The sequence below is a fragment of the Topomyia yanbarensis genome, chromosome 3, assembly GCF_030247195.1.
Source record: "Topomyia yanbarensis strain Yona2022 chromosome 3, ASM3024719v1, whole genome shotgun sequence".
Taxonomy (NCBI): Eukaryota; Metazoa; Arthropoda; class Insecta; order Diptera; family Culicidae; genus Topomyia; species Topomyia yanbarensis.
The window spans coordinates 260,210,008-260,237,314 of record NC_080672.1 but is presented as its reverse complement, the minus strand read 5'-3'; the positions used below and the strand labels follow the sequence as shown (position 1 = coordinate 260,237,314).

Here is a 27,307-nt window from a genome sequence, read left to right as displayed (position 1 = left end):
CGAACGTACAAACACTCGTGGCTTTCGCGGTAACACAAACGCGAACATGCAAATTTAATCATCCACAAATACTTACGCCCGCAATCTCGCCAACATTAAAACACCCCGGTAATTAAGTGAACGTTTTAGCACTTATCAATATACAAAAGCAGTTCTCAAGCATTAAAGCAGGGACCTCATCAGTCAGCTTCAAACAATTATGCTTCAATCGTTAGAATTTTTATTTGAAAATATTTTTTCAAAGTTTCAAGGCATAGCTGATTAACATCTCATGCCTGTAAGTTTCCTTTAATTTGATTTTTAAGCCCATTGCATAGGAACCATAATTTTCAAAATTTCGTGCACGATTGCAAAAAAACTCTAAAAGCTATGTAAATAGACTGATCTAAAAAATAAATAAAAAATCTCCTTACAATGGTATTAACGTACTTACTGCTGAAAAAGAACGAAAAATCGAGTACTTTATTTAAAAAATGACTGAAATATCTAAAATTTCAACTTACAATCACCATAATAGTCTATCCCGTGCAGAAAAGCCTTCCAAAAAAGGAAGTATTTCACTTTTTAGTTTTAGGTAAAAATGCACGCTGAATCGTCCGCAGAGTTTGAGTTGTGCACGGCGATCTGTTGGGCAAGATTGTTTATAAATCCATTTTTAAAAATTTATTTTAACAGCTAAAAAAACTTTATTGTTGAGACAATATATGTTCAAAATTACGCAAAAGATAGTTTGCTTCTCTTTTTGTTTTAATGTTGAAAAAATCCATGAAAACCACCATTTTCATGAGCCACTGAAGGAAAGTCCTTAACCCACAGTTCGCGAGATCTTGGCTCGGTCACGTCCAGATGTCGCTACCCTTGGTTCTAGCAGCCTAGACTTCAGTGGGAATAATCAAAAAATGTCGCTCATATCCAGCAGACAACACGTTCCATGAGGTGGGACATGACCGGGAACTCTAGTGATATGGAGGAACTCTCTTGTAGTATCTGAACTGTACACAGAAAACTTAGCAGACTCATGGTCTGCTCGATCATTCAAGAACACACGTAAATATGCGAATGGTCACACGGTTATAAATTGAATTTATCCACGCGAAGTTACATGCACGCTAGCATACGTGACAAAAACGTTAACATACAAACGCTCAACCCTCGTCTACGCATAGCTGCACCCTCATAAAGCTCATAAATGCAGTCTTAACTGCGGATCTACAAACACATGTGTTCGCGCGATCATTAATCGGTTATGTTCAAAAGTCTTAAGTATTTTTATTTAACGCTACTCTCGACCCTAGTAGCATAGGCCCATGCCTTCTGTTGAATCAATTAAAAAAATGACGCTCATATCCACTGAACAGGGAAATCTAGATTTTTCTAGTATTCGACACGTTAAATAAAAATACTTAAGGCTTTCGAGATCATTCGCGGAGCAAGTGGTCAAACGTTAGACTAGAAGTTCTGTTTAGCCGATGAGGCACAGCGAAGCCAAAACGATCCGAGCTTGATTGGAAACGTAAATAGTGTTTCCGTTTTGGGATTTGGCGTCAAGCCGGCGGTAATCTACTAGCCGTAAGGGCGGAATATAGCATAGTGTCGTCATGGGGAAATGCTTTCCGCAAAAATATAAAAGATCTGTAGATTATAACTTGATTTGGTTTTGTTCTGGTCTATCAGACGAAAAGTCTCTTCAGTGTCTAGGTAAAATAGTATTCTTATGGACAATGCCAAAATATGGAAGGAAATGTGAATACAGTTATGATAGCATCGTAATGTCTTATAAGTGTATCTAAATTCATGACCAGTACTATACTGCCCATGATCGCATGTCAGTCCCATACAGATAGGAAATCCCATAGAAAACGGGACAACTATGCGATCATGGGTATTATATGGCTTGTAGTTATTTCATAATCGTGGAACGTGAACGTGATAAACGCGATGGAGGGGAACGTAGGATAATTCAATCAATGTGCAACGTGGTGTAGTGTCGGCCCACCATCAGATCACTGTGTTGCTTTTATCATACATGTACATAGGTTGTACCGACGAACATAGTTGCACCACCGATATATTTCACAGAGAGTGATAAATTGTTTCGTTTTAAACAATTAAAATCATTCTGTACTGCACAGAAGCACATCACTCCTAGGAGAATTTCAAATTTCTATGACAGAATATTTGCTGGAAACTAATCAATGTGACAATGTAAGATTAGCTATTGAATGTGGTCGTCAGGTGACGACTGTGTCTGCTTGTATGTCGAAAACTCTATAATCGAACGATACACGAAAATACAACCAATCTCAGCAGACGTACTGATGAGCGTTCAATGAATTCCGGAGCATTGAAGATCACGCTAGCACATAGTAAAAGACTGATTCATCGCCGCGACCAACCGGTTTGAGCAGCGACAGCACGCATTTTCGAGTTTTATACGGTTTTTGTCTAACAACTCCACTTGTGGTGATTTGGAAATTTGTGAACGGAACAATTTAGAGGTCGACTTTCTGTGTACCTATACCTGTACGAAGTACACATACTAGCGCAACAAACATTAGGAGAAAGTGAAATGTTAGTGTTTCGTTTGGATTTTTTATAAAAAATCTCAAAACGTAATTTTCTAGGGGGTGTGAATAAAAAAATATTAGATGTCGATTTTAATGAAATATGTAAAAATGGTGGTAATAACGGAGTTAGTTCGTTGAATGCGGAGCTTGATGACTGTTTTCTGATATAACAAGATATCGGGTTCAATTCCTGATCAATCCAGGATATTCCCGGAAAGAAATATCCCTAGATTGCCTTGGGTTAGTGGTAGGCAACTTTTAATAAAGGGGCCTGATGTGGACGATATAACTCGACTGGACTCTGCACTGCCACTAGGCTCGTCACTTCTAACCTTAGCATGTGGTAGTGCCGATGTCTTGGTCAGGCGAGAAGAGTCCAACGGAGAATTATCGGAAATGGAATTTTCGATTCTATCAAGTATCTGCCCTGAATGTAAAATTTCTTGATGGACACTGGTGGCTGGCGGAATATTCGAAATGGATCTGGTAACGTTCTTTTGAAGGAAAGGCTATGTCGGCAAATTGAACCAGTCCGTTTTTTTGTTAACTGGTTTTGTTATGAATCAAAATATTAATTATCTTCTAGATAAATCTTTCAGCTCACACCTTTGTGGGGGTATGAAGTGGGATCATCATCATCATCATCAATATGACACACACAGATATGGATAAAGATATCAGAAAAATGTAATGGATCGACATACATTTATTGTCTTCACCCCTTAATGTACCGCGAAAATAACAATGGGATAAAATGCTATGTTAATTACGAACGAAGCTTATTCTCGTTTCAAATACTACATGTGTACAACTTTACTTTATATAGTTTCATTATAAAGCTGAGCTGGCTTATTGAATTTGCATGGTCCGATTTTTTTTCCAAATTTTTGATTATAGAGGTTTTAACCTTAAAGTCATTCGCCTCTTTTCGGGATAGAGAAATCTCTTTTGGAAAAATCTCTACCCCTATGTGCGGGGTTGGGAATCGAACCCAGGTGAGCTGCGTACAATGCCAACTACGCTATATCCGTTCCCTCTCTGATCTGATCTTTTTTGTTTCATTTTTGTTATATTTTCTTAGATTATCCCGAAGTTCTACTAGTACTATAAATGTTGGTGTTTTGCACATAGGTAGCTTAAGCTTTTTTTTATCCTGTTAACTGATTGTAATTTCATAACTAATTCCTAAAATTGTTATTTCATGCAATTTATAAAGTCTGGTCCTCTAAGATTTTGGACACGTAAAAACATATGTTTCCTGTGATTGATTTCATGTAAGAACAATGTAATTCGGTTAAAATAAAGATATGTTATTGCACCTTCAAATCAAAAAATTCCAAATTTCTCCGACAACGATTTTCGAAGCAATCCACAAACATGAGTTTTTTGGGATATCAACACCAACGAACCGACGTGCCACATGGAATAAAAAATGCGGCAGATGGTGTTCTAATTGTTTTTAATTAAAATACGTTGCTACACTAGCGGCATCTGTATAATGGTTCGCGTGGTAGTCTTCGTCGATAAAACAACAGTACGAAAAATCCAAAATGTATCGATGTTGTACCAGGTATGCTCGAACGAACAAATGTTCTTTTGTTCATGTTAAAGATCGTTTTCCAGCTTTTTATTGTTTTTTTCTCAAAACTGTCCTTTAAAAGCAAAAACAAGAAACAAAATGCATGCATTTTCAATGAGTTCTGAATACGATTTTTCTGCATATTACCACTACATACGCAGGTAAGGGAATTGCACACCTTCTGTAATAACAATACACTTATCGAGAAGCGTGCCCTGATTCAAACATGGCGGAGTAAGCTGTTGTAATTTGACAGTAGCGATCGCGTTATTTCATAACAATCGTTATTTTGTGTTATTACTTTTTTTGAGTATGCGTTAGAATTGAGCGCTTGGTAGTATCCATTTAATCTTTTCCAAAACTCTAAAAGAAGAATATCAGTCGATTTATTAGATCATCACGATTCAAATCACACAAAATAGCTGCTGGAAAAACTATCGGCTCAGCTAAATGGTGCTTTTGAAAAAGTTGTGGTTTTTTTCATTACGCAGTTGTGTTGCGTACCCCAGCAAGGTGTGGTAGTGTGACAAAAAATCACAGCCACTTTTTCAAAAGCACCATTTAGCTAAGCCGATAGTTTTTCCAGCAGCTATTTTGTGCGATTTGAATCGTGGTGATCCAATAAACCGACTGATATTCTGCGTTTAGAGTTTGGAAAAGGATTAAATGGATAATCCGGTGGCAAAGCTGAACACAATTTTTCCTACCCATACTACCAAGGGCTCAATTCTAACATATACTCAAAAAAGGTAACTTGAACCTTAAAATGCCTCTGTTAAGTCGGTTCGTCGGTGATATCAACCGGTGCCAGTTTCGTAATCTATGAGAAAGCATCCACTGCACCTCGTCAGAACCAGATCGTATAGCTTCGGGGTGTGATGGCCAAAATTATCGTGCTGTTCGGTTGATTGGAGGCACCGAATGTACAAAAACCTGGGGTGGCATTACGCATCTGGAAACGAAAGATTTACTGTATGCAAGCTTGTATGAAAAAGTCGATTCGAAATGGTTCCATAATGTCACCCCTGCTCGCGGATGAAACCTCAGGACGGTACGGGGCCATCCATATACCCCGTGGATAATATAGGCGAGGGGAGGGGTCACGAGAAATTCCACGCTTGTCCATCGGACGAGGGGTGGGTGTATGAGAAATGTACACGTTGACTTTTATAAGAAAATGGAACAAATGTATATCGTCATTGGTGTGCGCGCTTTTCTTTAATTTTTTCAAGATTTTGAACTGTGTAAAAATTGAAAACATCGATGCCAATGATTATAAAACAAATCAGAAGGAACCGCAAGAAATAAAATCTGAACCAACATCTTCAAATCCAACTCTACACAGTTTGCCTGGCCGTTTTAACATTTGCGTCATATGCTTCGAATATTAATATTGACAAGAAAAACACTACAGAATAACTGCATTGTTTTCCAGGATGATTTTCAATACTTGCTGCGTAAGGGTAAACGTAAATATAAAAGATAATATCGTTCAGGAATGAGATATATCCTGGGAAATTTCCCCAAAAACTGAAGAAGTCTATGTAGTTGTAGTTTGAATGCTTTCTATTGAGTCCTTCTTAACCATAGTAGTCAAACACAGGAGAATTTTCTAAAAACACATTTTTATTAAATCAACCGAAAAAAATTGGAAAGTCCACGTGGACATCGTAGGGAGGGGGTAGGGGTACAGGAATTGTCCACGTTTGTCCTCGCAGGAGAAGAGGGGATCGACAACGAAGGGTTTTTGTCCACGGTATATTAAGTTATGAAGAAAAAAAAGTTTTTTTTCGACCTTTTCTCAAATAATGGAGATTATTAAAGATATTACTTTTGGTAAAGCTTCTTGTAGAAAAATTAACTACAGCTTTGCAGAATTCACCAACCCGCTATCACTAAATATACGACAAATGAATGTTGTATCTTAGTTATAGGAGGATTGATCTACAAAATTCTTATTTTAAAAGGCACATTGTAATACATCCTTCCGAAGGTAGTATATTGATTTTACTAATTTTTCAAAAGTTATTCAAAACGATAACGTTTTTTGCGTTTTAAACCACTGTGATATGTGATCAAAGCTACTTTGATTGGTCGTTAGTGATCTAGACCCGTAAATTCAAGTAATGTTGCATCTTTTTAATATGTATTACATCATTCGCACACCATAGTGTTACTAGTGTACATGGGAATTTGTTGTGTGGCCGCACTCTTTAACTTGTAACTCCGGAATCGAAAGCGTAATCAACTATAAATTCAAAAGGAGCTAATTTAAAACTTACTTTTTTTTCAAAACGATTCAGCCATCTTTCAGAAAAGCGAGTGACATTATATGTGTATGTAAACGGTTGCTGCTTTCGTGCTCTCGCTAAATGTTTAGTTTTTGCTCAGTAATCGGACGATTTTTTTTTGTTTCAAACTATTGTAAAAAGTGAAAAACTCGTAGAGTTAACGTTTTACTATCGTATTCAGCCCGAAGAATTACAAGTTAGAATTTCCATAACTAAATTTGTATCTTCACATCGCTTGCTTCTTTTGTTCTGCTGACAACACACGGCTTGCAAGCGCAATTTTTCGTGCTGTCTTGTATCCTTCACCAAACGAATACAATGAATCGAATGGATCAAATATGCGGCAAGTGCAAATCTACTATTGGATGTGCGGATTCAACAGGCTGTGAAGGATTCTGTGATCGTATTGTGTTGTACCACAAGCAATGCACTGGACTATCAGATGAGGAGTTTGTGGCATGCAGTAACTCAAACGTAGTGTGGATGTGCGATAGATGTCGTGTGGGTGGATCGAGTAGTATGAATTTGAAACAAATCATTTACTTAGAGTACCTTCCGAAAACAAAATAACGTTATCTTAGGAGTAATACTATTTAGAACATTCCTTGTTTAATATGTGAAGCGTCTGAAAATACTAGTCCATATGTTAATTTTCAATTTTCATTTTTTGTAATTGTTTTGCTGAATGACATTTTGTCTATGAATGCAAAAATTTCTTGAGGACTCCACCCGGAAGGGGGGCCGTCAACAAACCGTGTAGACATAATTCCGGCTTTTATAGATCTACTCCCCATGAAAAAATCTGCGCTTGAACTATGTTCTCGAATTTTGATATTTTACATAAAACAACTACTTTTTTAGACGAGGCTAATTTTTGGTTAAATGGGTATGAAAAACAAACAAAACGATGTTGTCGGTATGATGAGTGGCCTGAAGATATCCTAGAAACTCCATGGCATCCTATAAATTTTGTGTTTTTCTTCAAAAAAGTTGTAGAGAACTGCTTGTTTCCAAATGTTGCCCTTCAAGGTTTGCAACACCTTTAGTTTCAGTTTTAGTCGTGTAATAAGTCATACGGCTGACCATCGATTAATTGAAACTTAGTTTTAATATTGAAAAAGAGTAATGTGCATTGACCGCCTGCTCTTGCGCTTCGATACCATTCGAATTTATGTTTCTCATAATCTCAATAACTGATGAGCTAGATGCCATAACTGAATACTGTGGAACTGGGTGAACTAGGGAAAGTTCGGTTCAATGGATTGCCATTTGTAATGATTCACAAGATTACGAAAACTGAAATAATGAAAAAAAATTATGATCACATGCTAACTCAGCCGTCAAATAATCCAGAATAAAAATAAAACGTTGAAAGCACCCTTTATCGATAAATGTATTACTAAGGAGAAAAATATTGCAGCAATCAAATACTCTCAGTTTCTATTTTTTGGAAAAATATCAAAGTTGCGACTAAATTTCTTTTTCAATTTATTATCTCGTGGTCCACTAACGGAACATATGTGTAACACTGGTTGCGTTATTATCAATTTCAGTTCCTATAACCATTGAGTCCTAATTTCTATCCATTCATTTTTATAAGATGCGCAAGTATAAATACATTTGATTTGCCATTGGTTTAAAATTGCTCCTATTTTAATGGAAATAGTTTATTTTTATTGTGTATTGTAATAAGATTTCCCTGTGCTTCGCATAGGAGTATAACCCATTAGTTCAACTATTGGTATTAATACTACTACTGCGGCAACGGAAAGATTTCGTTATAATCATTCATGTCACATGTTTACATTTTTCCGATACACCCAACATATTATAGTTGGCGCCACCGTACAGTTAGACGCCTGTATAATATGAAGTGTAGCGCATGAAGTGTCATCGGTGAATTTTCGCAACGTAATGTAAACAAAAATACAACTTAATTATTATTTTGCTGAACTTTAGTTATGAATTGGTCAATTCATTGCGAATGCCTTTCATAAATACGTGTAAGTTTGTGATTCAAGGTATAACGATGACATGTGTCTGATACGTGCGTATGACAAGAATACGACTAGAACGTTATCAACAAGATTAGACAAAACGTATGCTGGAATAATAGAAGTTCATAAATAAAAATCTTTGCTCACTGATATAAATTTATTCGAAAAGCGCATTGTTTTGTACTCACCCAAATCACATCCTAAAGTTGGCCCTGGGTGGCTTGAAAGCCATGTTGCTTATATGCATCATTTTCTATTGTATTGGAAATAAAACCTCACCCGACTCGCGAACATTTATAAAAGTCTACCGTTAAAGCAATTTATGTTCCTGATTTATGATTATTGTGTGTTTTATTTAATAGCATTGGATTTCTAATATTCGGATTCGTTTTTCCCTTGGAAATTGTTTTTAATTCATAATTTGGTTTCACCAAGAGCACGTGCAATAAGAAGTGGAATAAAATATCACTCGATAGACTCTGATGCGCAGTAAAATTTAATGCTTCATTGGCAATTTTTGATATAAAGAATGACGCTACTGTTCATATTTAAATATTCAACATGTATTTTGACTTGGTCTTCATTTTCATTTCCACTGGTAACATAATCATAACTATTTGCATGAAAAGATGTTACTTTTCAGTTGCGATTGACAGTCCAGGTGAACGACAAAAAAGTATCATTTAATAATCTTGTTGCGACCTACATTCAACATATTGACAACAATATGATTTCATTTAGCTATTCTAGAATCGTTATTGCAACGAAACGGGAACTAGTTTTTACAGTTTTGCTCAATCATAATTAAGTTGAAAATCAGCCTAAAACTGCGCTTTTTGGGTCGCGCAGGAAGTTAGATGTCAGTTGCAACTGCACCTATTTTTTGTTACCAACTGGTTATGAAATAGTTACTGAAACAAAAATTGCTACTTGGGGTTTTGCACTTTCAAGCGGAAGTACAGTCTATTCCTCTGACCGTGTATCTGCACTATTCACTAAACTACCCAACTCTACATCACCAGATCAGAGCTCCTTATTGGTGACAGGTTTGGTTGAACTAGAAGTAGAATCAAAGTATGTCCTACTATGATCTAATCGCAGATGTTCAATCTTTTTCCATTCACTTTTAACTTTATTGAATATGTAAATATTCCAACACTAGTGTACTGAACATACCTGAAGCTATTCGGACACACTCAATTCAGTTCGGTAATGTCCCAATAGTCATGAAATCTCCAAATGTCGGAACTGTTGTCTCAGCAAAGTGACATTTGTTTACTGATTTTCGACAAAATATTTTCCGAGTCTCAGATATCAAATGTCACTTTTAAGGAGATTTCAGCAAAACAAGATGTTCTTTTGAGATTTTTGCATAAGTTGCAAAAAAACTGAGATTCGACAGAAAAATTAAATGTGTTGGGGGAGGTGGGGTAAAACACACCCCCTAAGGAAATATGATCATAACCATTAATTGGGAGAATTTAATTAATGATATCATTTAGTCAACACTTTCCCCTGAAATTACAATCATAACGCTTTGCGGAATATCCAGAAACATGAAAAATATTATTTTTTTCAAAATCATAAATTAGGTACTCTGAAAATGGCTAGGGCGAAACGCATCAGTGCGAGGATAAAATGCACCACAACAACGGAGCATAATGTACTACAACAAAGGGGAAGACTGAACCGCAACAATGAGATAGTATGTTCGGTGAACAAGCAAGTAATTTTGTTTTCTGCCAATACTTCATAATAGTGTGCCATTAAAACGCCTTAGATTATGCAAATAATCTGTTTTCGGCTAAAAAATCGGCTAGATCAAAGAAGATAACTGTTTTCCAGAAATTATCAGCAACTTTTGCCAAAAGCAAGATGTGCATTTTGCCCTTGGGGTTACGTTTTACTTCTGCTATAAACATGCTTTCCCTAGTTAATTTTCGGTCAATATTTTGGAAGGCTTTGTTTAAATAATAAATTTTGTGCTTGTTTACTACCAAGTTTGTTTCAGATAATATGAAATGAAAACCCGGTTGAGCAGGCGGACGAGATACCACTGATATTTTTAACTAAATCTAAGAGAATTCAGAGCAATATCATTTGTTTATTGAAAGTATGATTAAATCATAATAATATAATCGAAATAATTATGGAGAGGAAGATTGTAGCTTTCACAAAGAAATATTGCATGAAATTATTTTGCAATTACATGCTTAAACTTGTGAACTCCAAATTGCATAAAAATATGATTTTTAACTTAAAACTTAAACATATGAGCGGCGATATGCTTGGTTCGAAACCAAGAGGTGGGAAATAGGGTCACAAAGGGCTCTGCTGTCATAATAGGCACATTACCATACAAAATGTGATATTTGCTTTGAAATCACCGTATTATTTACGAACGTTTCAATCACTGTCAATATTCACCAGCGAAACTAATTATATCAGCAAACATACCCCGATTCTAATAACTCTAGGGATCGACAAGAACCAAAACAATGCGTCAACAAGATTAGTTATACCACCGCTGGCGTGTGCACAATCAAATTAGGATCATCAAAGATCATTGAAACGACCTTTGTTTTCATTGTGATTCATCATTGCTCTTTAATATGTTATTGAGTGGGAATGTAATGTTGTAAGTACGATTGTGTACCAGGGTGGCTTTAATTAGTTATTTTGGGTTTAATGTAGTTATATAAAATTTAATCATTACGTCATTAAAGCTTTTTTTTCCTTTAATAAGTAACTCAACCTAAACAACTCCACGAAAAACAGTTTTAATATATCAGCTGTGTTTTCAAGCCACCCCAATCCGTGTGCCCAATGAAAAAGTGCGATGCTCTCCGACGAGCTATTAATTGAAACGTGGTTGTAATATTGATAGTGGAATTTGTAGCCCGTCGCTATCGTCATCTGTTGATTGAATATATAATGTCCAAACCGGACATTATACCAACCGTCTGAAGGTTAATCAGCAAAAGCGCATCGAAATGCGTACTAAATCCGTCTAAAAATAGTATACGAGAACCATTATATTCCCTCGCTGATTGGAATCATGAATTATTATTTTGTCTAACACGCCATTGAGGATCGTTGCGATGAACAGTACTTGATGGTTGTCTTTGTCATGAAAGTTACCGCTGTACTGAGAAAACGAGAAAGTATAAACAATGAGTAATACCAGTAACTGTACTTGATACTTCGGACCTTGTTTCGTAAACAGACGACGGATCTTTCTTGTTCCAGCGAGTCTGCGATAAGATAAGCCAACACATAAAGGAATTAGTTCAAACAATTGCTGGTAGGGTCTACACAAGTTTACGAAGGTGTTATAAACAAAATTTATTGCTGAACGATGCACGTTGAGTTCAGCAAAAGTATTTCAATAAGCGAATTGAAACCAAGCTATAATTAGGGACAGTGAGTCACAATATAACTGGCCCACCTAATTATACACTTCTTTTATGCTTTTCATATCGGTAATAATTAAAATTAATTTGTGATACGTCATCCTTCACATTAGAGAGCCGTGCTTAGTTGATTTACTGTATATCGGAAAAGCTTTTCACAAAGCCGTTGTTTGTGTTTAAGGGGTTAGTTACGCTACTGTAGAATTAAGAAAAAAATCGATTTTTTCTTTATTAGTCTAAAATGTGCTTTAGGATTTTAAAAATGATGACACATGGAAGACGGAAACATAAATGGACATATATGTCCAAATTTTGAATTCAGCCGCAACCCTCCCCTAGGTTGAGGGGTTTGACGGTATTGCAAACATCATCAAGCATATTGCGTTCATGCTAAAGTGCTAAAGAATCACAGACAATTGCTTTAAAATGGTTATTGCATAACGCCTCGATAGAGGTGCATCGAGAAGACCGAGAGGGCTTATGGGCCTTTTTTATTGTTTGTGTTTCTTCATGCTCTGCACCGGCCCATACTAACGCTCAACCAACCGTGATCGACTGGCGGATCCACGTGGATTGATTTTTTCTGCGGGCCGTGTTTGCAGACATTGTTCCACAGTTTAATGGCAGTGTTGGTGGACGGGGCTTACAGTGGCGGTTATTCTGTATTGATTTTGATGGCTATTTTCAGCAAATTTAAGATTAACAGAAACAAAAGCAATGAAATTCAAAGACGGGTATCAGTTATGAACTTGAACGGAAAACTAGGACTAGGCAAGCTCATACGAACATGATCAAAAGGAAATGTGAAGAATCCTTTGCCTTCTGCTGGTAGGTGGAAAGCCAGTACATTTACGATTTATGCTTTTCGCCAGAAGTATTCGCATATGAATAGATAAACGTCGGTTTACACCGAAAGCACAGAATTTTTAGTTCTATCAGGGCTATAGAGAGAAACGGGGGGAGGAGCGTGGTCCAGCATAAAGGCTCACTCCATCATTGTAGCTTTTTCGAACACAGAAACGGTTAAGCTCGAAATATATTGAAAAGATAGTTCTCTGCTTTTAAATATAGCGAATATAAACTTTTGTGGCAGAACTGTAGTAGAATATGCTGTAAATTCAAATGACTTTTTCATTTTAATTTTTTTTCGTTTTGTTTTTGTTGGTCTCTGTCCGCACTGAGTGCCTATCACCGACGCCAGAGAGGTGTTTCCGCAACCAGATATCGGGTTATCAACATATGGACTGGGATCAACGGCTGTACTTCCCTTGTGAAGGAAGTCGTGACACCTCAAAAAAATTCACCGATTTCGGCTGGGATTGAACCCATACCCACTGGGCTAAGTGGCAGTCACACTTACCACTCATATACCAGCGCACTCCATGATCAACATTTGGTCAAACAAGATTGCATGTAAATTGATTAATTTTTTCATAAGTTCAATTAGTTTAACGTACAGAAAAATATTTAGTTTAGCCTTCGGTTAAGAGTCTTTTAACTTCTGCCATCAAATTATATACAGCCACCTCGTCCACTTTGTTCGTCACAGCCAATTTACTTAAACAGTTATGGGTCTTCTTCAGGTTCCGATTGACGATGAACTAGTAGTCCTCGATGGTCCGTGCCCCAGTGTGTAGGGAGTGTTCTTGTCCTTGTGCGCCACCGGAATGTTGTTGGCGGCATACCACTAAATGTCCTTTTTCCGTAATGGCAGGATTTAAAATCCAGCCAAAATAGCATAGAACGATCGTGTTGTTTCATGAAAGGTAGGAAACGTTTTTCATGCAATGCAATGAAAATGTCACTTTTCAAACCACAGGTACAGAAACCTACCGAATCAGATATTTCTGTGTGAACTTCGACAGCTTCAAATGCTTATCGGTCATTTTTCCCTTCCGGTTGGCATTACGCTGGTGAAAGTTGATTTGGCTAACTCGGCGTACAAGTAGTTCGGATTCAGGCGATACATGAGCAAAAATTCGCTGTGTTGCTCCTGAGACTTGCTTTCTTGGACGACACTTTTATAACTGAAGACCAAATGTCAAAATCAAAAAAGAGGCATCTTTCTGCATGTATTTAAATTAGTGTTTTTCAGATATTTTTGTATATCGCACAAAGAAATGCGTTAAGGGGTTACACACCTTTTTGTGAGAAAAATGTAAAGAAAGTTTTAATTTCCGTAAAGGCATTAAGCAATGATTTCATTACATCAAATTTATAGTATTTTGGTAGTATATTTTTCAGTGAAATAAACAAGCATAAGTTTATAAAAAAATATTGATAATTAGCGGAGTTATGGCTTTTCCCCTGAAACCCTTTTTTATTTAAGAGATTTGCGGTGATCACGATTGAAGACCAATGGCTCAACTAGAATTCCAAAACTCAAAAAATTCCATTAGTGTGTGAGTATTCCTCGTACCTTAACAATTAGTTGAATAAATAACATTTTTTTCTGTATTCAGGATTTTTTTTCCAAAAAAATTGCATTAGAAATTTCTCAAAATAAAATTTATGCATAAAAAGGAATCGTTAAGAGTCGAGAAAAATTAATTACGATCAATTGAAAAAAATGAAGAAAAGCGGTTGAGTGATTTTTTGGTAATCGTGGTCACGGGAAAAACTATTTTTAGAAAAACGACATTTCTAGAAAAGCGAGTTTAAAATTTCAAAGTACCACTGCTCTTGGTAGACGAAGCGCGCTTGGAATCACTGTAACTTTTGATCTATACCTCGGATCTCTATAAAAATTTTGGGAAAACATTCTCAAGGAGTTGTATTCTCAGATAAAAATAAAAAAGGTATGTAACCCCTTAAGACCAAATTGTTATCGTAAAACTTTTTAAACATCCCTACGAAATGTTTAGTGATTTTAAAAAGAGCCGATTTGCCAATAATTCATATTTATCCAAGTGTCGGTATTGCATGGATTTGTTCGGATCTTTGTCTAGTTTCACCAAGAATTCATTAAAGAAAAACACATTCGGATAAGACGGTGCGCTACAACATTGCCAGCCTCTGAAAATACAGCATTTCATTTGCATCAAGTGATGAAGATATTTCAAAATAGAAGAAATGATGAAAAACAACTACGGAATAAATATTTTTTTTAGCTTCTAAAATAATTATTATTTTTAAATGAACTAATTTAGAACTGAATAGTTGCAATAGAATAGCAGAAGTAGAAATAAATGGAAACAATTAGACGGAATAGATTGAAGGAAAAAATAGAAAACAAGGACAAGTGGAAAGAGCCCAAAAACAGACAAAAGTGAAATCATAGAAAACATGTAAAATCAAAATGGTTTAAAGAGGTGAAAATGGAAATGCTAGACGAAATGGAAAACTAGGAATATTACAACAAAAAATAGGAGAAACTAACTAAACTAAAAAATAAATGGGTTAAATGAGAAGTATTTCAATTCATCTAAAGTAAAGCTTAAAATTAGATTCAATGGGGAAAATATTCAAATGATAAAATGAGCAAAATGGAAAAGATGAAATTCAATTTTTTTTTATTTCGATTATAGAGGTTTTAACCTTAAGGTCATTTGCCTCTTCGGGTTAGAAAAATTTCTTATGAAAAATTTCTAACCCTATGTGCGGGGTTGGGACTCGAACCCAGGTGCGCTGCGTACAAGGCAATCGATTTACCAATACGCTACGCCCACACACAAATTCAAAATTATTTAAATGGGCAAACAAAGAAAGAGCTAAAAGTAATGCAGCACAATAGAGAAAATTTGAAAAATATTGAAAAAATCTATGCAACAAAAGCATAAATTTTAAAACTGATAAATGGAGAACAGAAAAGTTCACAACAAAATTAAAAAAAATAAAAGGAAATAATAGAAAAAATGTTTTTTTAGAAAATGAGAGCTAATAATGAAAAATATAGAGAAAGTGCGAATGGAGAAAATACTAAAATAGATTTATTGAAAAATATGAAAATTGAAATATGCAAATTCAATAAATTTAATGAAATCAGTTGAACAAATGGATGAAAAAATAAGGAATAAAATGAACAGCGTGAAAAGATTAAATGATTCGAAAAAATGGGACAAATATAAAAAATAGACGAATTTAAAAAAAAACAGCTGGAATGGTAAAAATGGAGAAAATACGAAACAAAATATAAAACAAGAATACCTAGAAAAATAGAAAGGCCAAAAAACCTGGATAAAAGGGAAAAGAAACGACGAAAAATGCAGAAAATTAAAATATGAAACAATAGAACAAGAGGAAACAATTGGAATGAATAGAAACTCTAGATTATATGAAGAATATAAAATTTCTCCGACGAAATTGAGAAAGTTAAATATGAAAAAAAAACTTTTGGGTTATCGTATTTCAATAATATTTTTAAGTGGGCATGTGAAATTATTATGAATCGTTTTCTTCGTGGATTTTGATGTTCTTTCTTAATTAGTAATGGAATTTGCGTTTCGACTTCGTCTCATCAGAATCCGGTACTACCTTAGTGACAGGGCTAAACTAGCGCCGGATTGACGCTAGCTTCAAAAAACTAAAACACTATTTGTGTTTCTGAGCAAATCCCTAGTCCTGCATGACACCCCGCAAAAAAATTCCTGATTAAGCTGACGAGAATTAACGAAACAGAAACTTGGCTTAACAAGCCCATGCAATATGCACTATGCTATATTCCCTGTCATTAAGTTACTGTCGGATTGTGACGAAACGAAGTCCAAACGCAAATTCTATAACTAGTTTAATTATCAGTTTTGTGCTCTTCGCACGCAAAGATGATTTTCTCCTTAATGGAGAAAAAATAGTTTTAATCCAAATTGTTCTCTACTAAGGGGAAATATAGCATAATGTTCATTATCCAGTCTATCTTCTGACCTCGTACAAAGCAGAAGCAAAAAAATCACACCAGTGAATCAAGCCAGCTTTTGTTCTATATCAGTGCACAAACAAATTGTATCGTTGCCCCCGGATGCGGAGTGAAATGAGTTTACCAAATGAAACAAAAGTGCCCGTGCTACGGGATAACACGATTTCGATCGATTTTAATAAAACTCGTGTTAGACCCACAGTTCACGAAGTGGAACAATTAGTTAAAGTGAAAATGGAGCTTAATCTTGCTGAAGTTACATACATTCAGCTACATCACGTAAAAACTGTGTTTTGATCACGTTTAAAAGCTTAGCACAGGCCGAAGATTTCATTGCAAAGAACAACATGCAACACAACGTCGAATTTAGTAACACCAGAATCAAGATCCCCGTGCATATGGAAAAAGACAGTGGACGTGCGTATCCATGATTTGGCCCCGCGCACTAGGGAAGATTACATCAAACGAATCATGTCGCAATATGGAGAAGTAGAATCTATTACGAAAGAAACGTGGAGAAATTTTTTCACCGGTATTCCCAACGGCGTTCGTATTGTGAGGATGCGAGTGACTAAACCAATATGTACCTTCTTTGAGTGACAATATCTCTTCGGGGGTGTTGTCGTTCTGTTATCTTAATATCCCCTCGGGGGTGTTGATATATCCGCACACTGCCTAAATAAAAGTTCAAAATCCTTCCGGGGGTTGGAAGTTTAATTCTTACTATTTTGTAGTACCTACAGATTGTTCAGCATCCCTCCGGGAATGCAGTAAGCTCTGTTTTAATTGTTCTGTGTCGTAATTTCCCTACACCTAACCTTACCACTTCCCCAATCCTTCTCATCAGGAAATGATGAAAAAGACGATTCTTGGCAAGGCACAAATCTCCGAACAACATGGGGAACGTGGCATTTGTGCCAGACGCTACTGGTTCCTGATCAATACCGGCGCCGGCCAGGCCCAAACGTAGATTGTCGAAGGAAAGGGGAGGAATGTTAGTCCGATACTTGTTTTTGCTAGAGGCCGTATACATTGCGCACTCCACAAGTTTCACGGCAGGAGGATATTTGTAAGTAAGTATAGAAGTTGGATTCTACTTATTCATTAGCGACGCCAGAGAGATGACTTCATTATATGGACTAGATATCGATCCATCAACTCATGGTCCGGGGACCAACGGCTTTACATCCCTTCCGAAGGAAGACGTGACCCCAGATTGAACCCAGACCAACTGGAGTGAGTGGTGGTCACGATTACCATTCAACCACCGGCACTGTCTAATTTTAACCGTATAATTTACAAAAAAAACATTTTTGGAACCCCATCAACAGATTGCAAAGTTTCGAATCATTAGTACAATACGAATCAAAATCAATTTTTCGAGAGCCCTGGACTCAAAAATTCGCAACAATTTTTTAAATAGTTGGTCAAAATCCATTTGATAATTCTTTCTGTAATTTCTGTTTTTGACAGGACGAACCTTTGACCACAGTTCAGTTTGGCCTTATCAGTTGCAACACCTTCATTTTGTTATCGTTCATACAACCAATTACGACGTCATCATAATTTCTACAAACGAAATACGTGCTTTCAAAGAAAAATATTTTTATCCTGTTTACAAAACTCCTTCGAATTCAAAAAAATCTCATGATATTTCACCAAATCACCCACATTGTTCATACCATGAAATGATTGATATTTTAATTGTGAAAATCATATATTTGTTTTCCAACATGCTGCAATTTAGAATTTGGGAAAGATATCCTAATTAAATCATACCAATATTCAAACTCTAATTGCATTTTCAAATAAATTGTTATTGAACTATTATTTGTCAAAATCATTACTTCTGTTCAAAGTTCAGACCCCTTCCACAACTCCTTGTCGGGGTCCTATCTTTTATATATAACAAAGAAATATTAGCACCGGGATTTACAACTCTTAGTAGCAGAAAAACAAAAAGCAAACGAAAACATTGAATCGTCTTTTTCTCAACAAGATGATTCATCATATGGGACTGATATGCAATCTGCCTCCCCATGGACAAGCGTGAATATTTTCGTACCCCTTCTCAATTCCTACATTATCCACGTATCGTATGTCCGATCCCCAAGCGAGTTTTTGCACTATTCGCCAATTTACCAGTCGGTCATATTTCTCCTGTAATTAGCTGTTACATAATCTCCATCATCCTCTGGTGCGGCCACTGATTGCCCTGCACCAACAACACAACTCTTGCCTTTTAACCCGGTTTCAGTCAGCACAGCATATTATGACTGTGGTTATAATCACTTTTATTATGTCAGCGGGCCATAATGGGACTTTTCTTGCTGTTTTTTATGTGTGAAATGATCATGCTCGCAGGAGTTGATGCACTTCAAGGGAAGATATACACGTTCTGCGCATATTTTCTTAGAACATATTCAACTGTTATATCTCTAAGAAAGCTTGAGAAATTTACAACCATAAAACTTTTTTGTTTTGATTGTACAGGTTTATCTTCATGTAGCTATAGTTTTCAGTATTTTAGTTTTGAGTAAGTCTCGCTCTAGATTTTATGGGTTTAATTCAATTCGCTTTAATGCATTGGAAGAACATTTAGAACATTTAGTTGAGTCTGGGGACGTTTTTATATCGGACTCATGGAATTTCAATTTCTTCTCAACTATAATCACCGATTCTCAAAGCGGGCTAATTGCGTTACAAACTTAATTCTTCAGCACACATTACTGATAATTTTACCGTCTTTACCGTTCCAGGTTATGCTTTCCTAGTTACGTGGATAACAGCCTTCGTGATGGTGGTGGTACACGAGCGAGTGCCGGACATGAAAAAATACCCACCTTTGCCAGACATTTTCCTCGATAATGTTCCGCATATTCCTTGGGCTTTCCACATGTGCGAGGTTACCGGTACGCTGCTATTCTGTATCTGGGTGTGCGTGATGATAGTTCATAAGCATCGGTAATAAGGCAACAAGCGCTGGAATATTTTCCTTCAATTTTCATCCCCTTTTCTTATTCTATTTACAGAATGGTTTTGGTTCGCCGGTTCTTCGCCTTAGCCGGAACAGTATTTCTATTACGTTGCGTAACCATGCTGATTACGTCGCTAAGCGTGCCCGGAACGCATCTGGAATGCACTCCTCATGACCACAAATTCGACGACAGCTCCAGTGTGAAGATCTCCGAAATGATCTACCTGCGCATCAGCCGGGCTTACACCATTTGGAGCGGTTTGGGAATGTCGATTCAGGGTGTGCGGACGTGCGGTGATTACATGTTCAGTGGTCATACGGTGGCGTTGACGCTGCTGAATTTCTTCATAACTGAATGTAAGTACTGAACAGAAAAAGCCTTGACACGGTTGCATTTACGGTGCTCGCAGCCAAATGCTGATGATTGAATGTTAATTACTGTCTCCATCTCTGGTTTCTATACGCAGATACTCCTCGTAATTTATATTTTCTGCACACACTGACCTGGCTGCTCAATATGTTTGGAATATTTTTTATCCTGGCCGCTCACGAGCATTACTCCATCGATGTGTTTGTAGCGTTCTACATTACTTCTAGACTGTTTCTCTACTATCACACTTTGGCCAATAACCAGGTAAGAATAATGGGTTTTTTTTATTTTACAAAGGTAATTACTTTTCATATTACTTAACCTTAAAGTACTAGGTTATAATTTTTTTCTGAAAAAATGTATTTTAATTTTACTCTCATTTCGCCGATTTTTGGCCGATTTTGATGAATCTGTTTTGAAAGATTTGGTTTTTAGTCCAGTGTACCTAATAGCGTCCAAATCTTTTGGCCACTTCTGGAATTATTCCGAATTCCTGTGGCGTATATCGGGATGTCAGAATGTTTTGAAGAAACATCTCATAAATTTGAGATTTTTTAAATGAGCTGCATTTGACCACTTTGCATTGCTCCTTCACAATAGATACAAATTGGAACAATCTTGGCCACCGGGAAACTGTTCAGAGAAAACCTAAGAAAATGTATATACTTTTCTATCACACCAGCCGTTTGGGTTCATAAATTTATACGAAATGTGAAGTTCTTTCAATAATACTGTCCTACAGCTCCCTCAACCTATGACCATTTTTGAAAACCTAGACAACGGCTTCCAATTACCACAAAACAGTGGAAACCGTCATTGATGTGAAAGAAATTTGAAAGGGATTGGTGAGTAGAAAACCGGAATTAATTATTGATTTAATTTTGAAAACCAAGGTGGCGGTTTCCGGTCAACACAAAACAGTGAAAACTACCATCAATATGGATCCATCCAAAAAAGAGGTAGCAATAGATGGGGGAGTTTCATCTAACTAACATTTTTTTAATTTTTTACGGTGACAGGGGGGAGGGTTACCGCCACCTAATTACCAGGGGTATTTAGTGGATTTGTGACGAAATGCTACATTGGGGGAGGGGGATGTCAAAAATCACTTAAAAAATGCTACGCCATTGATGTATGTAGCCTATTCCGGTTACCACACTCATCAAAATGGTTACCATTTGAAAGGGGTGGTCAGTAGATGACAGAAATTGATCTTTGACACTTTTTCGAAAACCAAGACAATAAACCAAGACGACGGCTTCCGGTTACCACAAAAAATCGAAAACCATCATCAATATGGGTGTCATTTGCGAGTGGTGATTAGAAGACCGATATTGAATATTGATGGCATTTTTAAAACCAAATGACGATTTGCGCTCCCACAAAAACCATCACAAATATGGGTGTAATTTGAAGGGGATTTCTTTGCAGAAATTGCTCGATGAATACTATATTCATCACGTTTTTGTGTAATTACGAACCATTGTGCTAAAAAATAATAAAAATACATTTTTATTTGATAAATAAACAATTTCATAGCAAAAAAGCGGCCGGAGTTACCCCACTATTTAGAGGTCGGATGTGCCTCACCGCGTTTTCATTACGACGCAAATAAAAAAAATATGAAAAAATGCAACCAAATTCATTCATGAACTTAGTAGGACTTTATTAAAAAAAATCTAAATCCACCAACCTTTTTCATGCGATCACTTTAGCAATCCGAAATATCTTGTAGTCAATTATGCACAAAAACCAATGCAAAAGTTGTAAAAACCCACTTATTGTTGTTTGAGCATCTCAATGTAGATTAATAAAATGCTGTCATACCGCCATTATGATTATTTTCGATGCTCTACACGACAACACTGGTATTAGTTTGCGTAGTGCTTCCGATTTTCGGGTTTACCCACACGGTCGGATTTGGCCCACCTTACCCTATCTATTCGGACGTGGTCTTCATTTTCATTTCCGCTGTAAACATAATCTAAAGATATTTGAATGAAAATAAGTTACGTTTTATTTGCAATTGACAGCTAATGCTAGACGGAACTAATCTTGTTGTGATCTGCAATCGACATATTGACAACCATAGGTATTCATTCAAATATTCTCGAATCGTTATAGCTACAGAACAGGGACAAGTTTTTAATGTTTCACTCACTTGAAAATCGGTCTAAAACTGCACTTTTTGAGTCACGAAGAAAGTTAGATGTCAGTCACAACAGCCTATTTTTTGTTGTCTATTGGTTATGAAATAATTCCTGAAATAAAAAGTGCTGCTTGGGTGACCATTCATTTCTAAATAAAACCCTGATCCGATGATGATTTCAACTGTTTTATGGTACCGCCATCTTGCATTTCAAAATTGCGGTTGTACGTCATTTTCCGTAATACCATTCCCCGGAATACCATTTCCGGAAAAACTATTTGCTGGAATTTACAATATCCCGGAATATTGCCTCCCGAAATGTACCATTTCTCGGAAAACCATTTCGCGGAATACCATTTCCCGGAAAATAAGAAAAACCTCGTTCCTCACCGACCAAACTTATTTTTTGAAGACCTGCTATGCAGCTAACTGTGTTCTAGGAGATTTTACCTACATTAGAACATGAAAAGTTGTTTGAAAATATTTTTAATTTTTTTTTATTTTGAGTAATTATTGTGCTTATCACTGAAAATTATTAAAAAACAAGATAGCGACAAGATTGCGAAACTGTCATTTTAAAGATTTAACCTATTCGATTCAGCGATGTTAGAAAAAATTATTTAAATTGATCATTATATGAACAGCTTACTTTGGTTTTGAACCAAAAAGAAACTTGGAAGGATTTAAAAAAAATCGAGTTGGGAATAAAAAGCATCCCAATAGGTGGGTTATCAATAAATTAAATGGGTACCAAAATAGTAACAAATACTTTCCAATTTTCCCACCGCAGGTAGTGAAGGGTGAATAAATTCATGATTTACTAATTCCTGACCAACAGGCCCTATATTTTGACTGATATTTGTTCCAAATTTTACGGATTCAGTTAAAATGGCATATTTTCAATTTTTTCAATATTTTGAATCGATTCCGTCGCGTGGTAATCTTCGGTGAAAAGCATAATACACCATAGATTTCGAAAGTTTGTTATTGAATTAAAATGATGTAACATAAAATGGAAGGCGAACAGAATACCTAATTGTTTATATTTTAAATTCTGTCCTATCATTTTTAGATAAACTCCAAACGTACTAAAAACGTCAAGTTAAATCCACTTCAAACCACGAGTTGGTCGGAAATGTACCTCGAACTAATCTTTTTTGATCGTTTTGAAATATTCACGGCGTATTCAAAATTATTTTCTCGAGCGACGTACGAAGGATTTTAGTTTTTTTTTAATAAATGATGCCTGTATCAATTTTGTTGGCTATTTTCGGCAAATTTAAGACTAAGAGAAACGAATGCAATGAAATTGAAAGACGGATAGGTAGTCTATAAATGATGGAGTGTTTATTGTAATATTTACAGCGTTTCGCGTATAAATAAAATAGCGAAAAAAATCCTACGTAAGCCACTTGCTATCGTTCTAAGGCACTAGGTCAAACATTACAGGAGATAGATTTTGGGTCCGGATTTAAAAAAAACGTACTGGCGAGAAAATGCTGAACAAATTACTTGAAATTAATATTTTTGTGCTGCATAGTTCGTATTGTGAATCTCATTTTTGAGATCTCGATTCATCTCTTGATTACGTAAAGAAAAATATCTGCAATATGCTTATGCCGTGCTCTAGAATGATGTAAAACCTTAAAGTTCAATATAGAACGCCTCGAAATGCGACCATCTTTGAAATTGAACAGGCAGTGTTTTGCACGCCGTTGGCAACATTTTTATGAAAATCAATCACTAGTACTCTAAAGATGCCCTGAATACGTTGATTGATTTTCATGAAGATTAAGTAAAAGGTTACGAAAAAATATAAACATTTTCTAAAATTTAGGCATCAATATTTCTGGAACCTTTGAAATTATACAGATTGTGAATACACCTGTCTGAGATGCTGCCTTTTTATTAATGGTCGGTGTTAAGTCAGACCGGACTAAGTGACAAAGTATTGATTTCGAGAAAAAAACGAGTTTAAAGTTTGAATCGCAGCACTCTTTACGTTATGATTGGAAATTAATTTTGGCTATAATTCTTGTTTCTTGTTACAAATTTCAATACTGGTAAAAGTCGAATGTAGCCTCAGAAATTCTTTATCCAATGTTATCCATATCTCATTTTTTTGTTATTTAGCAACTTTGTCCGGTCTGACTTAACACTGACCAAATATGCAGTCTTCTTTGGAATTATTTGTAGAATGTTATTTTAATGTATATGAAGTTTCTCTGAAAATAGTCTTGGACTTTTATTGATTTTTATTCTCACTAATATTTTTTTACAGTACCAGTACATTGAAAACGCCCGGACGCCTTCAGTTATTTTATATTTCACTTCGTATTAAAAATTTCTATGTGTTTAGCCTTCTTTGGAACAAGAGCAATCAATGGAAATAATTTTAAAATTTCATTTCAAATACAATAAATACAATGAAATGGATCTTCCTTCTTTAAAATTTTCGTAGCATGTTTTTGGAATGTTATTAATTTTAAATTAAATTACGACCTTCTTTGATTTCGTCTTCTTTTTAGCATAAGCTGTTTCTGGACCTTTGATTGATTGATAATTATTTCAAATAAAATTACATATGCATGAGAATTAGTTTTAGAATTAGTTTAACATGATCAGGGAGCAGACAAGCTGTGAAGGGAACCGAACAACTATTTGGAAAGCAACATAGTTCTAAATGCAAATGTTCTCAAAGTACTTCAGATTTCAATAGTATAACCATTTACTGAGAAAAAGTACGTTCCGGGAAATGGTACATTCTGGGAAATGGTATTTCGGGAAATGGTACATTCTGGGAAACGATATTCCGGGAAACGGTACATTCCGTGAAATGGTATTCCGGGAAACGGTTTTTAATGAAATGGTATTCCGAGAAACGACATACTATCATCGGTTTTTACACAAAATTGCACCACCTTTTATTAAAATGTCATTCATCCCATAATAATAAATACACTGCAACGAATCGTGCGCCGAGTAGCGCTACGAATCTTGCTGCGACGAAAAACAATCGTCGTGTCTCCTTGGGAAAAGCACGGACAATACCATACATATCTTAAAACTTCTACCGTTCTAACTCTTTGCAGGCGTTGATGTCCCATGACTCGAACCGGACACGCATTTGGTTCCCCATGTTCAGTTACTTCGAGAGTTCGGTAGACGGTATTATCCCAAATGAATTCGACACCGTGTACGAAGTGCTTTGCAAGTTATTCGACTGTGTTCTACACGTTAAGGACTCGTGTATGTTGACAGCGCATCGTTTCTGGATTGCCCATGGGAATATCGAAGCCTTGCGGGAGAAGCATAAACAATTCCTCAGCAACAACTCGCAGATGATGTTTCCAAATAATCTCAGCCAAAATGGACCCGCGGTCGTTTCGGCAGAGAAGAAACCCACCAAGTGTAACAACATTACCGCTGACGCTAGCGCTAGCCTAAAAAGGAAATCGTACGGCGGCGGCACTGAAAAAATTGCCAACGACGAGGATAACAAAACCGACGAGTCAGACAAAAAAGATCTGTAAAGCACAATGGTCGAGAAAAAATGTCAATATGAAAAATTCTGTTCGCTCCACATCCAAAGTAATTTCTGTCAGTAACTTTTAATGGTATAAGTAATTGGTAATACTACCAAATAAGAAACTATTCCGTTGTTTAATTTATTTATAGTTAATTTATTAGTAGCAGTAAAAATATACTATACAATAGTTAGTATTGCAAAGACTCAATAAAATTATGGATATCAATCGTTTCTTGTTTGTAGCGCTTTAGAATAAATGTAGTATTTGTGATACTTTTTGGTTATAGCAAAGTTAATTCGTAACTCTTCCATTGTTCTACTAAAACAATATCTACCGGCATAATGCGGATGACTGATCTCCGAAAATGTTGTTTGATATTATTACTTTCAATTTAATATTTGAATTTTCTACCTTTGTACTGCTCATAAACGCGTGAGAGGCTCTTGTAAATGTGACTGTTGTTATATGGATGGTATTGAGAGTCAATAGTAAAATCCGAAACACTAGAACAAATTAACATTAGTATTGTAGTCTAACGCAAACAAACATTAAATCTTGCTGGGAACTATGTAAATTTAAGATAATAGCCGAACTAAGTTCAATTCTTCCTCTCCGAGCTTGTTGATTAGAACGACAACAATGTGTTAAGGGAACGTTTCAAAGCGATTGAAAGTACGATGTAGTACGTTTATCTAGTCCCGAAACTATGTATTTAAAACAACTTACTGGTCCTACTAGAATTTACTTTTCACTGGTTTTGAAAGTTTATCCGCACTGATTATCATGATAGAGATGTTCTTTTTTTCCATAAACTTACAAAACGAAAACCAAAACAGAACAAATTACAAATTATTCAGCGCACATTCAGTATATTTCATAAGAAACTCTTTTTAACATTCTTTATAGTTAAAATTAAATATCTGCAACGGATATTGAATACATCGCAATGTTAGTTACAAAAACATAATTATATGAAAAGTCTCTTGTTATTTCTTCGAAACCCTTTTCACAATGTTCACAAGGTTTACTTCGATTTTTTTTATTCAGCCGAACAAGGTTTGTGTACATTCGATTATTTCGACGTTTGTTTTAGGAGAGGGGGGGGGGGGTTTGTTGTTAAGGTTTCAGCGCGAAAAAAACACTTTTGCGAATTTTTTTTGGAACTTTGCGTGAAGCAAATTTATCAAAAGTACATTATAGTGCAGCATATCAATAACACGCTGTGATTTTTCTATGCAAAAATATCGACAAACGTGACGAAGCTTTTTGTACAACGTCTCTGGACGTTGCGGTTTGCTATGTTACCTGCCATTCCAAAACAACTTAACCGATTTCTTTCAAACTTTGCATACACATTCTATGTAAAAATTTTGAAATCTAAATTTTAATTTTTGTCAGAAAATCACCATATTTCACATGCAACCAACGACGTGATATTCTTTGCTATACAAGTCAGTCTAATGTTCTGTGGAATTCCCTATGGGACTCACTTGCGATTGCAGGCAGTATACGCACAACTGTCCTATTCTCGAATTGGTCGTGAAACGGTGGGATAACATGGTTCATCCTAAAGACGCTGAAT

The 27,307-nt window shown here is 36.0% G+C and overlaps 1 protein-coding gene across 1 annotated transcript in view; it reads left to right on the top strand.

The window, feature by feature from the left end:
* Positions 1-26,692, top strand: part of LOC131689351 (ceramide phosphoethanolamine synthase-like) — a 30,342-nt gene extending 3,650 nt beyond the window's left edge. Inside the window, exons 2-5 of the mRNA XM_058974381.1 lie at positions 19,459-19,663; positions 19,732-20,033; positions 20,144-20,310; positions 25,288-26,692. Of these exons, the coding sequence (XP_058830364.1) occupies positions 19,459-19,663; positions 19,732-20,033; positions 20,144-20,310; positions 25,288-25,728 (1,115 nt within the window). The 3' untranslated portion in view covers positions 25,729-26,692. The remainder of the gene's footprint in view (positions 1-19,458; positions 19,664-19,731; positions 20,034-20,143; positions 20,311-25,287) is intronic.
* The last annotated feature ends 615 nt before the right edge of the window (positions 26,693-27,307 follow it).